Source organism: Alosa sapidissima, chromosome 10 (genome assembly GCF_018492685.1).
Source record: "Alosa sapidissima isolate fAloSap1 chromosome 10, fAloSap1.pri, whole genome shotgun sequence".
Classification (NCBI taxonomy): Eukaryota; Metazoa; Chordata; class Actinopteri; order Clupeiformes; family Clupeidae; genus Alosa; species Alosa sapidissima.
This window is the reverse complement of record NC_055966.1, coordinates 33745917-33758848: the sequence shown is the minus strand read 5'-3', so window position 1 is coordinate 33758848 and position 12932 is coordinate 33745917. Positions and strand designations below refer to the sequence as shown.

Below are 12932 nucleotides of genomic sequence, written 5' to 3'. Positions count from 1 at the left end.
CTCCTCTCCCTCTTCCAACATCCCCCTCTCCTGCTCTCTCTTTCTCCTCCTCTCCCTCTTCCAACATCCCCCTCTCCTGCTCTCTCTTTCTTCTCCTCTCCCTCTTCCAACATCCCCCTCTCCTGCTCTCTCTTTCTCTTTCTTCCCTATCCATCCTTCCCTCTCCCCGGGTGAGTTGTTTGCTTCAGTTGAAGGTTACTGAGATGATGGCAGACGTAATTGCAATGAAGAGACATAGAAACAGAGGTAATCCAATAGCAGAGCTTTTTTCTCTCAGGCCCTTCTGATTGTCTGACACACAAAGAGTGTGTGGCAGAAAGAGAGAGAGAGAGAGAGAGAGAGAGAGAGAGAGAGAGAGAGAGAGAGAGAGAGAGAGAGAGAGAGAGAGAGGCAGGGATTTACAAGTGGATGTTCACCATCACCAACCTCTAAGGGTTACTTGTAATATGTCCGGTATTTTTTTGTTGTTGTTTTCTATCAAATTAACAATTAACAAATTCAAAATAAGCCTAGGCCTACTAGGACATAACCTGTGGTGCGTGTAACCCAGGCATCATAGGGGTCTACACTGGCTTTATCGACAGTGGTCTACATTTCCTTGCAGAGGAAACAGGGTCATATCTGTGTTGTTATACAGTCACTCTGTTGCGTCTGGCCTGGCACAGTGCAAGACGTGGCGTCAGGTCTCATTTTTACCCTTCATACCACCAGTGACCTCATTGTGTCAGATATCTTCCGTTCGATAGATTGTCCATCATCAGACAAATTATGTCAATAGTAGAATGTGTTCTGTTGTATTATTTTGTACAAATACAGTACAGCGACAATATTTAAATTGTATCTGTCTGATAGAAATCATGAAACACTTTTTTGGTTGTTATATGGAACAAGCTACTCTAGGTTTCCTTTTGGTCTACATGGTCACTCCTGCTGCAGATGTATGATCCATATTGTATTAGAATTCTAGCTCAAATAAGTACGCATAGCATAGGTACGTGGTTGCAGCATAACAGGCAGGGAGGTACTGACAGAAAAAAAATATGTAGAAGAGTACAGATATATAATAATGTATAGTACTGGACATCTCAGCAATTATGTCATGTCACTGGGTTAGATAAAGCGCTGCTGTAAGTCACAGCCCCATAGGACTGAATGGCTTTTCACATGAGGGTTTTAGTGGTCTGGTGGTCTGACATGAATGTAATGACATGTAATTATCACCTCCATAGAGTCATGTCACACTGGTGTTAGATTACTGACTAGGTGACACAATCGGGGTCCCTCATTCGCTGCTGTGACCACTCACTCAAACACTCCTTCTTTCTGTCACTGCACAAATATGTGTATACTGTATGTACTGTACTGGTTGATATGTAGTATATACATTTTTAAATATATGTTGACTGTATGTTCATTCATTTAGTTTATGGGAAGTAATGTGCTCTCTACATTTATTTATGTAATGCTCGCTCACTCTGCTTCGCCCGTTCCTTCCCACTATCATTAATGCTGGATGTGTGTGTGTGTGTGTGTGTGTGTGTGTGTGTGTGTGTGTGTGTGTGTGTGTGTGCGTGCTTTCTGCTGAGTATGTCTGGCCCTGCAGAATCTAGTCTGTCAGTCTGAGTTTTATCCCCATGCTGAAACAGCTCTCTCCTCACCAACAGCCATCCAATTACCCCGCAGACATTAGGACAACTTTGCTGTTTATCCCACTAAGCTGGGGGACCAGGCGACTATGTGCCTACAACACACACACACACACACACACTCTCTCTCTCTCTCTTTCTCTCTTTAAAGGGACACCAGGCAAGCCTGATCCTTTTATCTATGAAACTCCTCCTCGCTCGGTCTGAAGCTCTTTTCCTTTTCTTTGCGTCTTCTGTCAAGGGTTTTCGCTGCTTCTTTGCCGGCTCTGCCATTATACACACGTTTGCAACAATCGCTAGCGTTTCGTTAGCCTGCCTCTGTGCTGTGGATGCAGGATGTAAACTGATCCTGCTTCGGTCGGCGGGTACGATAGGCCTACACTGAACTTGCAAGCGGGATATTCTTCGCGGGCGAGAGAGTCTTCATTCGGCTTGTAATGGGTCATTTAACCATATACCGACTTACGAAGATGAGTAATTAACACAAAGTCGTTGCCTGGTGTCCCTTTAATATTGCAAATTCCACATACAAGTGCTCACACATGACCTCAGAAGGTAATTGCAGCTCTATTTCAAGGGGTGGGATGAGGAGGGGTAAAGCAAGCAATAAGCCCTGGCTGAGCAGGAAAAGACAGGGACAGAGATACTAATTAAGATAGTTAGCAGCTAGAGTATCGTCTGTCTGCCGTCTTCTTTAGCTAACTGTAATACCAATTTCACAGGATGTGCATGGACACACACGCACACACACACACACACACAAAGACACATGTTAATGCTTTTATTTGGACCTTAACACAGGGGAAGATTCACAGATCCACAAACATTGATGGAAGTGTGTTACACACTTAGGCAGGTCTGATCAAACACAGAATGCATTGTGCTATTATCATTCTTTCTGCACTGCATGATTATGGGTCACCATGGTATTGTCGCTTCCAGATGGATAAACTACCTATTATTGCAGAAATGGACAGTTGCAGTCCGCGCAAGTTTGTGCACATGCCCAAGACTCCCAAACCCACACACACACACACACACACAAATATACAAACTTAGGTTAAGTCCTTTTACTTCATGACAACACCGTGATCCAATGTGACTGAGGGTCTATTTGTAGAGATGAACTGGTGAATGAAGGTGAATATTTTATAGGTGACATTTAGATGACATTTTGAGGTGAGCATCAATGTGTCGGGCGGTATCCCAGGGTGACGTTTGTTGATGAAGACAAGAATATTTACAGAGCTATAGGTCACGGATATCAGAATATATCAACAGCCCACACTCTCCACAGCAGGAGTTTATTTTTGTTATTAGTACCTAAACAATTCACAGTGATATGTCATGTAATGTCTTTTTTTTTCTCTCTTCTCTCTCTTTCTCTCTCTTCTCTATTTTTTTCAGACAAGACCAGAAATGCCTCCAGCTCTTCAAGCTCCACCCCTACTGACAGCAGCTCCACGCCCACTGACAGTGGCTCCACCCCTTCCCCCAGCACATCTCCACAGCTCACGTTGCCTCAGTACAGCCCCTTCGGACCCCGGCTGGTCATGGCAAAACCCAGCACCAGCGCCCCCCGGCCGCAGCCCGAGGGGGCTAGCTTCGACTCCGACGGCCGGCGCGGAACCGTGGGCCGCCTGACCGGCAATTTTGGCAAAGGCCCCTGCCGGCGCGGACCGGTCAAGATGGAGAGAATAAAAGTGCTGATGGGAGCGGAGATTGAGAGCGACTACCAGGAGCCAGAGAGTATGGACAGTCGCGTGGTCATGGGACAGGAAACCCTGCTGAGGAACATGGACAAGCAGGAAGCACCTCTCCCGTCACAGCTGACGGAGTCCGTGAAAGAGCTTGCGAGTAAGGATGCCTCATCCACCCCAGCCTCCACAGTTATTTTTGACTGCCAGGTGAAAGAGGGCGGAGAGGCCGGTCTGGACACTGGTCAAGAGAGCGACGTCCGGGACCGCAGAGAGAGCGCGACTCCAACACCAGAGGAGGAGTGCGAGGCCACAGCACAGCTCCTGGAGTGCCCTGTCCTCGAGCCAAAGGAATCTGAGAGTGTGGGATGGACAGATTGCAGTGGTGGTCCCCTGCTGGAGGAGCAGGTGGAGGCTCTGTCTCTGTCTCTGTCTCAGGGTGAAGTGCCTTCCTTATCCTTTTCTGAACCTTCCTATGCAGTTGACCCGCAACGAGTCGGCATGCTCCCCGGCCTGGACCCCGACCGCTACTACACGGCTCCATCCACGCCTATTAAGATGGCCTACTGCTCGCACCTGAGGAACCAGTGGCAGCCCGGGTCCCTCAGTTCAGGACCAGCATCCCCCACAGACGAGTCCTCTGACCTGTGCTCGCCTCCCACGTCCCCCTCTGGGTCCTACATTACAGCCGAAGGGGGCAGCTGGACATCCTCCTACACGTCCAGCACCTCCCACTCCTGCTCGCCAAATTTGATCGCGGAGGCCGAGCTGCAGGAGGCACCTGCCTGCTACGTGGGCTCGCTGTCAGAGATCGGCGATGAAATGGGAGAGGACCACACCAGCGCCAGCGTCTCAAAGGTAGACGCCAGGAGCAAGCCTCCTGGGGCCCTCTTCTTTGGGTTGGAGGAAGACGAGGAAGGAGAATGTCAAGCTCAGTGGATGACTGAAGAGGTCTCACCTCCACACAGAAGCTGCAATGAAAGGAGCACAGACTCGCAAGGGGAGAAGGAACAGGATTATCGTGAGGTTTCTGCAGTGCCTACAGAAAGCCAAGGGGCTGCTGAGAAGCCCCAGGTGCCCAGGGAAGATGATCATGATGACCCCGACGCAGATCTGGAGTTTGACCTGAATGCATGTGTCTCTGAACACTTTGCGAGACATGACGCTCCCCTTAGCCCCGAGGAGGACTTTGGTCCGGCGATGGTCTCCTCTCTCCCCTTTTTGCAGCATTTGGCAATGGGTGCCATCCCCGTTACTGCGGACACAGGTAGCATGACTCCTGCTACTTGCTCATCAGAGGTGTCTGACACGGATAACAACAGCCTGTATGGAGATATGAACTCACCCTCTCTACACTACCACGGATGCTCCAATGACGATGGGCCATGCGGAGATGGAATGATCCTGGCCTCCATGCTGCCTCCACATGCCAGTTTGATCTTCCAGGCTGACGCGATGGAGATCACTCTCTTCCCGACCGAGGATGAGCCGGCGAATGATGTTGATGCTTATGCGGCCGGGGAGGATGAGGGAGATGTGGATGATGATGATGAGGACGACGGTGAAGATGAAGAAGATGCGGAAGAGGAAGGGGAAAATGTGGTGGAGGTAGAGGAGGCCACAGGAGTGTCACCAGAGGATGCGAAGGGGGTTGAGGATCCTGCCGAGGAGGACACGTCTGCATCATTCCTGAACTCGCTCTCAGAGAATTCCATTAACGAGGGTGTGGATGAGTCCTTCGCCTACCAAGATGACACTGAGGAGTCAGTGGATTCTGCCTCGTACAACGGAGATGAGGACGAGAAGCTGTACAGCACAGAGAGGCATGCTGAACTTGCCCAGAGCTTCCCTGGACCAGATGACCCTGTGCAGGATGTAGCTGCGGCCCATGCACGCCCAGAATCCTCTGGGAGTGAAAGCGAAATGGAGATATCCTCTGGGTCCTCAGATCCCCCTCCTGCTAAGGAAAGTCAAACTCCAGTAGACAACAATGTTGAGTCTCGGTTTCTGCCCGACACCAAACAGTTGGAGATGCACCCAGAAGAGAATGAACACTCAACTGCCCCCCCATTGGAGATGCAACCACCTGTAGAAGAAACAAAACAAAATGACTGCAAAGACAGTAGTTTGTCAGATGAGCCCCCAACAGACATGGGCAACAAAATAGCTGAGGACAGTGGTTTGCAACTTTCACAGACAGATGAGTTGCAGTCAGCAAAATTCACCGCAATCGATGAAAACCTACTCCCCACAGAACCAATCCAGGAGTCTGCTGACAGCATCAGCAAGCTGGATCCCTGCCTCCTCGGTGCTGCTGCAGCTGATCTGGGATATGAGACTAATTTCAATATGGATCTGGAGCTTGATAATCAAAACGGCAACATTGAGCCAATTGAAATCCCCCTGGATGAGACTGCCACAAATGACCTCAATAAAGGGGTCCCGTTGCTGGCCTATCCCAAAGATGACTGCAGTCCCAGCAATATCCCAGTGTGTGCCTACCCAGAGCTTTCTGACTTCCCTGACAATCTGACACCTGCAGATGTCTCACCAACCGAGCGTTTTCTTGACCAGGACAACCTCTCAGAGAATCAGCCAGGTGCAGATGACTTTAGTCTGGACCCACTCAACCTGTCGGGCTCACCTTACAGCATTCTCACAATTTCACCCAAGAAGGAGAACTCGGACAGCAACATATCCAAGGAGGAACACCACCCAACAACATGGACTCCAGGGGCGGCATTATCACTGAATGAGTGCTGTGATTTCGATGCAGAAAATGTACTGATGTGTGAAGTCACCAATTCTTTGACTACCAAGACAAGTTGTGATAGTACTGGAGATGGAGATGACAACATCAGTCTGTCTGATCTGCCTGAGAAAATGACAGATGTTGATGTTGGTGTTCTGGAATCTAATCTGGCTAGCTGGAAGTCCATTGAGGACCTATCAGAGGCAGGAGGTGGGGAAGGCGGAAGCTCTCAGTTTCCAGAGGATGACATCAACAACCTTCAAAATCAGGACAGAAGCTCCCTTACAACATACCAATCCAACAAAGACACAGAGGACGCAGCAGGCTACACAGAAAAGTCAGATATGCTGTTGTTATCCAGTACAAAGCCTAAATGTCTGGAATTCAACATTCTTTCAGATGATGTGCTGAAAGAGGAAACACACTCAGAATTAAATATTGCGGGGGAGGAATGTGTTTCAAAGTTATCTGCAGAAGAGGCAACAACCCTAAATATACCTGCAGAGGAGGCACTGCCAGACAATGATAAAGCATCTGAAACCTCCTCCATTCAGACTTTATGCATAGATGGTGCTGGAGTCAACGATGAAAAAACAGAGAATTTACCCACAACTCCTTTGTCAGCATCCCCAGATGTGCCTGAGGTTGAGAAGCCAATTGACATCTCAGACACATTCAACAATTTGAATGTTTCCATGGACCAAAACGCTGACATGACCAGACATGTTATCCAGACAGAGAGTAAACCTATTGTGCAAGAAAAGGACATGGTCTTCTCATTAACTGGAGGTTCGTTTGGCAACTTCAAGCCCAAAAAGAAATCAATCGACAGGAAGCCTGAAGCACCTTCATCAAATATCATTGATGCAGAGAGCAAGGATGCATCAACCAGCACCACCCAGAAGTCCCCAGCAGAAGAACAAACACTGACTGTCAGCACATTGGAAGATTCTCAGACTGTCAGTGCCAGAAGCGAAGCCAAGGAACACGGAGGAGGAGTGGATGTTGGCAGACAAATCGACACACCAAAGACTATTGTGGCCTTTAGGGAACAGGATGACATGGGAGATGTGCAAATCTCAGGGAAGAGTTCTGATGAGGAGTGCACAGGAAAAGAATCTCCTAAACAGGAAGCTATTACAGAAACAGTTGCACATGATTTGGTCATGTCTCAGACAGAGAGAACAGAGGCCAAACAAAATCAATTTGGCAAACAACCTGGTTCCAATCATGGCAATGAAGAAAACATAAAAGGTGAAGGGTGCTCTGAGAGTCGAACATGTAGTCAACTTCATATTGAGCATGAGGTGACAGCTGTTCAGAAACCACAATCAAATAAGGAGTCTCCTCAGGAGCTAAGCATGATGGAAGACACAGCTACGAGAGACTCTGTCATCCTACAGGATGAAAAGAGTACCGAGGACAAGGAGCCAACAAACTTTGATGAAATGGAACATACAGAGCATGATGACAAACTAGAAGTACATGACAACTGTGTCACAAAGCAAACAGATGCTAATGAGGCCACCTCAGCCAAAGAGGAGGAACCTGACACTGGGAGAAGCAGACTTACAACATTAGAAAGCAGTAGGTCAGAGCAGACCATTTCAGCTGCAGTTGTGGAATCTTGTCTTGAAAATGAAAGGCAACCCTTGCTTCAAAAGCAAAGCCCCAGCCCAGAAGCCTCCTCGATAGAAGCACAGATGCAGTCGTCAGAAAGGGAAGTCCTTACTAGTGACACATTAGAGGCAACCCCAGAAGTAGCATGTCCAATGAGAAACACAAGAGACATTAATGACAACCACATTGAGAGTGTCCAATCCTCTAGTGCGAGCCTTCTCATTTCAACACCATCTCTAGGTTCCCCAGCCCCTCCACAGTCCCTACCTACAGCCTCCTCGTCATCTCCCTGCATCTCATTGGACGACCTAGAAGAAGATCTGTACACTGCTATTCAAGAGTCCCAGCCAAAGATCCGTAGCTCAAAAGCAAAAAAACAGTCTTTGGTATCCCGTACCCCTCCTTCAGTCTCCTCTACCAGTGAGACCATATTGTTTCCAGTCCAGGAAAGCCTTAAAGAGGGGCAGGGGAAAGCAGAGCTGATTACTCTACAGTCCACAAAAAGTCACGGGAAAGGTAAGTGTGTTCATTTGTTTTTGTGTGAGTGTGTGTCTTGGGATTGTAAGACCTTGTCCTTATTAGTCTATGACACTGAGATTCTAGCATCCAAAGATAACAAGCCTTATCTGAAGTCCTGTAATTGTCAGTAAACGTGTTTGAATCTTTAAATTCACTGTGCATCCATGATTATCTATACATGTGATTCTTTTGTTGGACGCTTTGTGAATATTTTACTGGTCATTTACAGATGCAGTTAAAAACAGCATCATCTCCACAGATGGCACTGATGATTTACCCAGTCATACTCCAGGATACAAGAAAAAGAGCTTCATGCCCATACAGTCTACTTCGTCCAATCAGAAGACTCATCTACCATCCAGTGCCGCCCCTCAGTCTTCAGCACATGTCACACATCTGCCAGACAACGAGAAATACAGACAGACTGGTTGCACGCTCAGTTACAATGACAAGTATTCACACTCCATGGATGTGTCTTTCAGAAACAATTGTAAGTGGACTCCAAGCTTGACATCTCTGCACGCCTAGCGGTATCTCTTCATTTACTCAATAATGAACCAACTTTAATAACATTTATTGTATATATCTTGAATTGTGACACACTTCCTATAAATTCTAGTTGGTTTCCTCTGTTCTTTAACATCCCTTCTCCTCTCCTTCCTCCAGTGGGTTCCTGTAATGACTCGGACAGTGATGCCTCGGTTCCAGGGCTGGAGGAGCCAGATGGGGCACTACTCAGACCATCGGATCCACAGGTGAGCATCTACATGGTGCTTCATGTATCCTCCCACAAAGAAAGAAACAACCCTGTTGTTGTTGTTGTTGTTGTACATGCAAATGCACATGGTCATGTACATGTCCAAGTATTTTGCAGTAGGGGCAACCTTGCTGATGTTGTGGTGTGTTGTTGTTGTTGTTGTTGTTGTTGTTGGAAGGTTGTGATGATTCCATGTGCATTGCTGTTACTTTTGCTGCTGTAACAATGTAAATATCTCCACTGTAAGACAATGAAAGGATTATGTTATTGTATCTAATCTTGAATAGTGTTTTCACGTTTCCTACCCAAATAGAGGTCGCTCAGATGTAAGTGGGAAGGTATATATTTCAGGGAGGATGTCCAGCTTCCCATATGTTCAACTTCATCGCACTTGCATGATTTACAGTTTTGGGATTGATGACTTTCTCTGATGTAGAGAAGAAGCTTGTTTGTAGGCCACTTTTCCTGAGAACCAGTGTTTTGTTTTACTTCAGTTTCACTGTTTGTGGTTTAACAAATAATGAAAAAATAAAAAATAAAGACAATAATTCCAACAATAAACTGATATAAAAAATGGCCTTGGGTAGTGAAGAAATCACAGTGGGGCAACAAACATGAGAGGGTATTGGGGAATGCAGACACATGCTAGGCATCCAACAAACTATATAAGTCAGAGGAAAAATAAGAAAAGTGTCAAAATGTTGACTGGAAATTGATTCATCAATCTATCTTATAATTCCCATTGTGGCATATAGATGTACAGACAGGACCGTAGGCTGCATGAGGGATACAGGCTCCCTAGAGAGGGTTAGTAAAAGCCTCTTACCAGAATTGGCATTTGGTCCATGTCTTTTCAGGGAACCATTTTGTGTGTGATGTAATGCCTCTGCATGGCCTGGCGATTGGGATCCGTTCCAATCAGAGGCATTAGGCAGAGTACATTCAAGTTCAAGCTCGAGTAAACACCTCTATCATCCAATCTGAGTCCTCTGTCATCCATGATTAATATCTGACTCTGCATTGCTGTGCTTTTTCTTTTTCTCTCTTCCTCCTCACTTTCTTTTTTATCTTTCTCTTCAGTATCTCTGCCCTTGTTCTTTATCCGACACTGTGAGACAGTTCCTTACTAATTCCCTCTCTTTTTCCCCCCTTCTCCTTTTTCAGTGTTCCTCTGCATCTCCTGCTGATGAGAATCTAAACAAGGCGAAGCAGAGTCGCAGTGAAAAGAAAGCACGCAAGGTGAGGCAGATCCCTTCAGGTACTGAATGTGGAAGAAAAAATAATGGCAACTGAGAGAACTTAAACTAGAGAGCAGACACGCTGGATAAAATAACTTTTCTCATTGTATAACACTCGACACATCTTTATATAAGATTGCAAGCTGAGTAAATTTGAGTGACAACTCATTCTGCTGTAATATTTACAGTAAAGATGCTTTTGTTGGAACATTCAAACTGGGCTTACGATGCTGTGCGTTCTACGTTATAGGCCATGTCTAAATTGGGCTTGAAACAGATCCATGGTGTGACCCGCATCACCATCAGGAAGTCCAAGAACATCTTGTTTGTCATCAGCAGACCTGACGTCTTCAAAAGTCCTGCCTCTGACATCTACATTGTCTTTGGAGAAGCTAAGGTGAAACTTTGCAGTACACCACAATTCTTTGTGGTTATATATATATGTATATATATATATGAATGTATCATATATGTGGATATGGATAATCCCACATCATTCTGTCTTGTTTTTCTTTCTTCGCTCGTGCCCCTCATCCCCTCATCCCCTCGCAGATTGAGGACCTGACGCAGCAGGTCCATAAGGCTGCTGCAGAGAAGTTTAAGGTGCCCCTGGAGCCGTCTCCTCTCATCCCTGATGTCCCCCCCAGCCTCACCATCAAAGAGGAGAGCGAGGAGGAAGAGGTGGGAACAGCCGCAACAGTCCCCTCTCACCATTACAGCATTACAACCTCCATCGCCACGTATCACAGCTATTGTGTCACCGTCCAACCTTTCCACATCATGCTGACATCAGATCCAGTAGCTGCTTGTTTGAGCAGGAACTGTTTTCTTATCATGACAGGCATCATGACCGTGTATCTTAGCAACTGCTTACAATGCTTACACAACCTTGCATCACTACCTCATCATGTTAACGGGCCCACCAGCAAGCCCTCATCTCCATAGCAACACCTCATTGTGGTTCCATCTCCTCCACTCAAATGACCTCTTAATACACTATGTCCTGACACCTCATCGTCTCTGTATCCATAGTGGATGATTTCTTTTCCTTATTGCTTTCATCTTTTCTTTCTTCCTTTGCAGGTGGATGAAGCAGGACTGGAGCAGAGAGATATTGAGCTGGTGATGGCTCAAGCTAATGTGTCCCGCGCTAAAGCTGTCCGTGCACTGCGCCACAACAAAAACGACATCGTCAACGCCATTATGGTGAGGAACTGCAGCTATTGTTCGAGAGAGCAAACTCTTACACGTGATTCGTTTTTCATCATCAGGGACATTTTACTTTGTATAATCATTGAATTTGCACCAGTATACACAGATCATTTAGTGTTAATTCTTAATATTGAATGAAAGGCAAAGAGGAACATTGGGCAACTAGTAAAATGCCTAATGCATAAACTAAAGCTTTTAATGTGGTCTGTTGGAGCATATCGCTAACCCACTTAGGATCATTGTCATGGTATTAAATTAGCTAAAGTAATAATCGAAGTTATTAAATTAGCTTTAGTTCATGTTTGCTTGTTGCCTGACTTCACCTGCTGTCACTTGCCATCTCTCAAACTACGGCTCGTATAGTCAACTCGATTGCCATATGCCTCTCCTTTCCTGTTTCTCTTCGTACCTCCCCTGACACTCTCTTGATCTGCCTCTCCCTCCCTCCCTCTCTCCCCCTCTCTCTGTGTCCATCCCTCCCTCCCTCTCTCCCCCTCTCTCTGTGTCCATCCCTCCCTCCCTCTCTCCCCCCCTTTCTGTGTCCATCCCTCCCTCCCTCTCTCCCCCTCTCTCTGTGTCCATCCCTTTCTATCTGTCCAGGAGCTGACCATGTGAGAGGAGGAGACCCTGCCTGAGCCTGCTGGCTACACTTTGGCCCATATCGCTGCTATGTTGCACCCCTACTGATCCCATTTCCTGCTAAATAAAATTATATAAACACTCAAAGGAGTATATTTTGTATGACATTGATGATTGTGCCTGACAGCGTGTGTGTGCGTGTTTGTGTGGTGTGTGTGTGTGTGTGTGTGTGTGTGTGTACAGTATGTCTGTGTGTGTGTGTGTGTGTGTGTATGTGTGTGTGTGTGTGTGTTTCTGTGTTATACATCTTTATATGTGATTGCAGATATAGGAGATCATTCTTTCACACAAACAAACGGGCATTTGTAGGCAACGTATGCTGCACTGCCATTGAGATCACATAAAAGGAGCTGACTAAAGGGTTATACAAGTATTTTATCATGTTTATTTGTATAATGAACGCACCTTTTTCATAGCCATACATGTATGTTCACTTGTGGCTCCTTGGCTATCATTTTGGTAACTATAAAGTGGTATTTGATGTCTTCAGACGTATCGGAGGTGCCAAATGTTGAGTTACTACATTAATCACTCCTATGATGTATTGCTATTGTCTATCCAAAGTAAGGCACCTGTTTCGAAGTCAACTGATGGTCAAATGAACCAAAACTCTGATATTGTTTGCACCTCCAAGTGGTCTGTAACATACGCTTGTGTGAAAGAATAGCAATATTAATTGGGGCTCTACCCACTGACAGGAACTCACTTGAAACCCAGCTGTGCTCCACATATCGGCTGACCACCCAGGTGGGGTTCTAGAGTGTGCAGTGTAATGCTGCAGGAAATGGAAAGCAGGAAATGGCCAGCATGTCACTGGAAATGCCCTGCAAAGGCACATACCTCTAATTGATA

The 12932-nt window shown here is 46.4% G+C and overlaps 1 protein-coding gene across 1 annotated transcript in view; it reads left to right on the top strand.

Moving 5' to 3' along the window:
• Window positions 1-12162, top strand: part of nacad (NAC alpha domain containing) — a 16879-nt gene extending 4717 nt beyond the window's left edge. The window contains exons 2-9 of the mRNA XM_042106070.1: window positions 3054-8231; window positions 8464-8724; window positions 8901-8989; window positions 10156-10230; window positions 10480-10626; window positions 10782-10910; window positions 11313-11435; window positions 12042-12162. Of these exons, the coding sequence (XP_041962004.1) occupies window positions 3054-8231; window positions 8464-8724; window positions 8901-8989; window positions 10156-10230; window positions 10480-10626; window positions 10782-10910; window positions 11313-11435; window positions 12042-12056 (6017 nt within the window). The 3' untranslated portion in view covers window positions 12057-12162. The remainder of the gene's footprint in view (window positions 1-3053; window positions 8232-8463; window positions 8725-8900; window positions 8990-10155; window positions 10231-10479; window positions 10627-10781; window positions 10911-11312; window positions 11436-12041) is intronic.
• The last annotated feature ends 770 nt before the right edge of the window (window positions 12163-12932 follow it).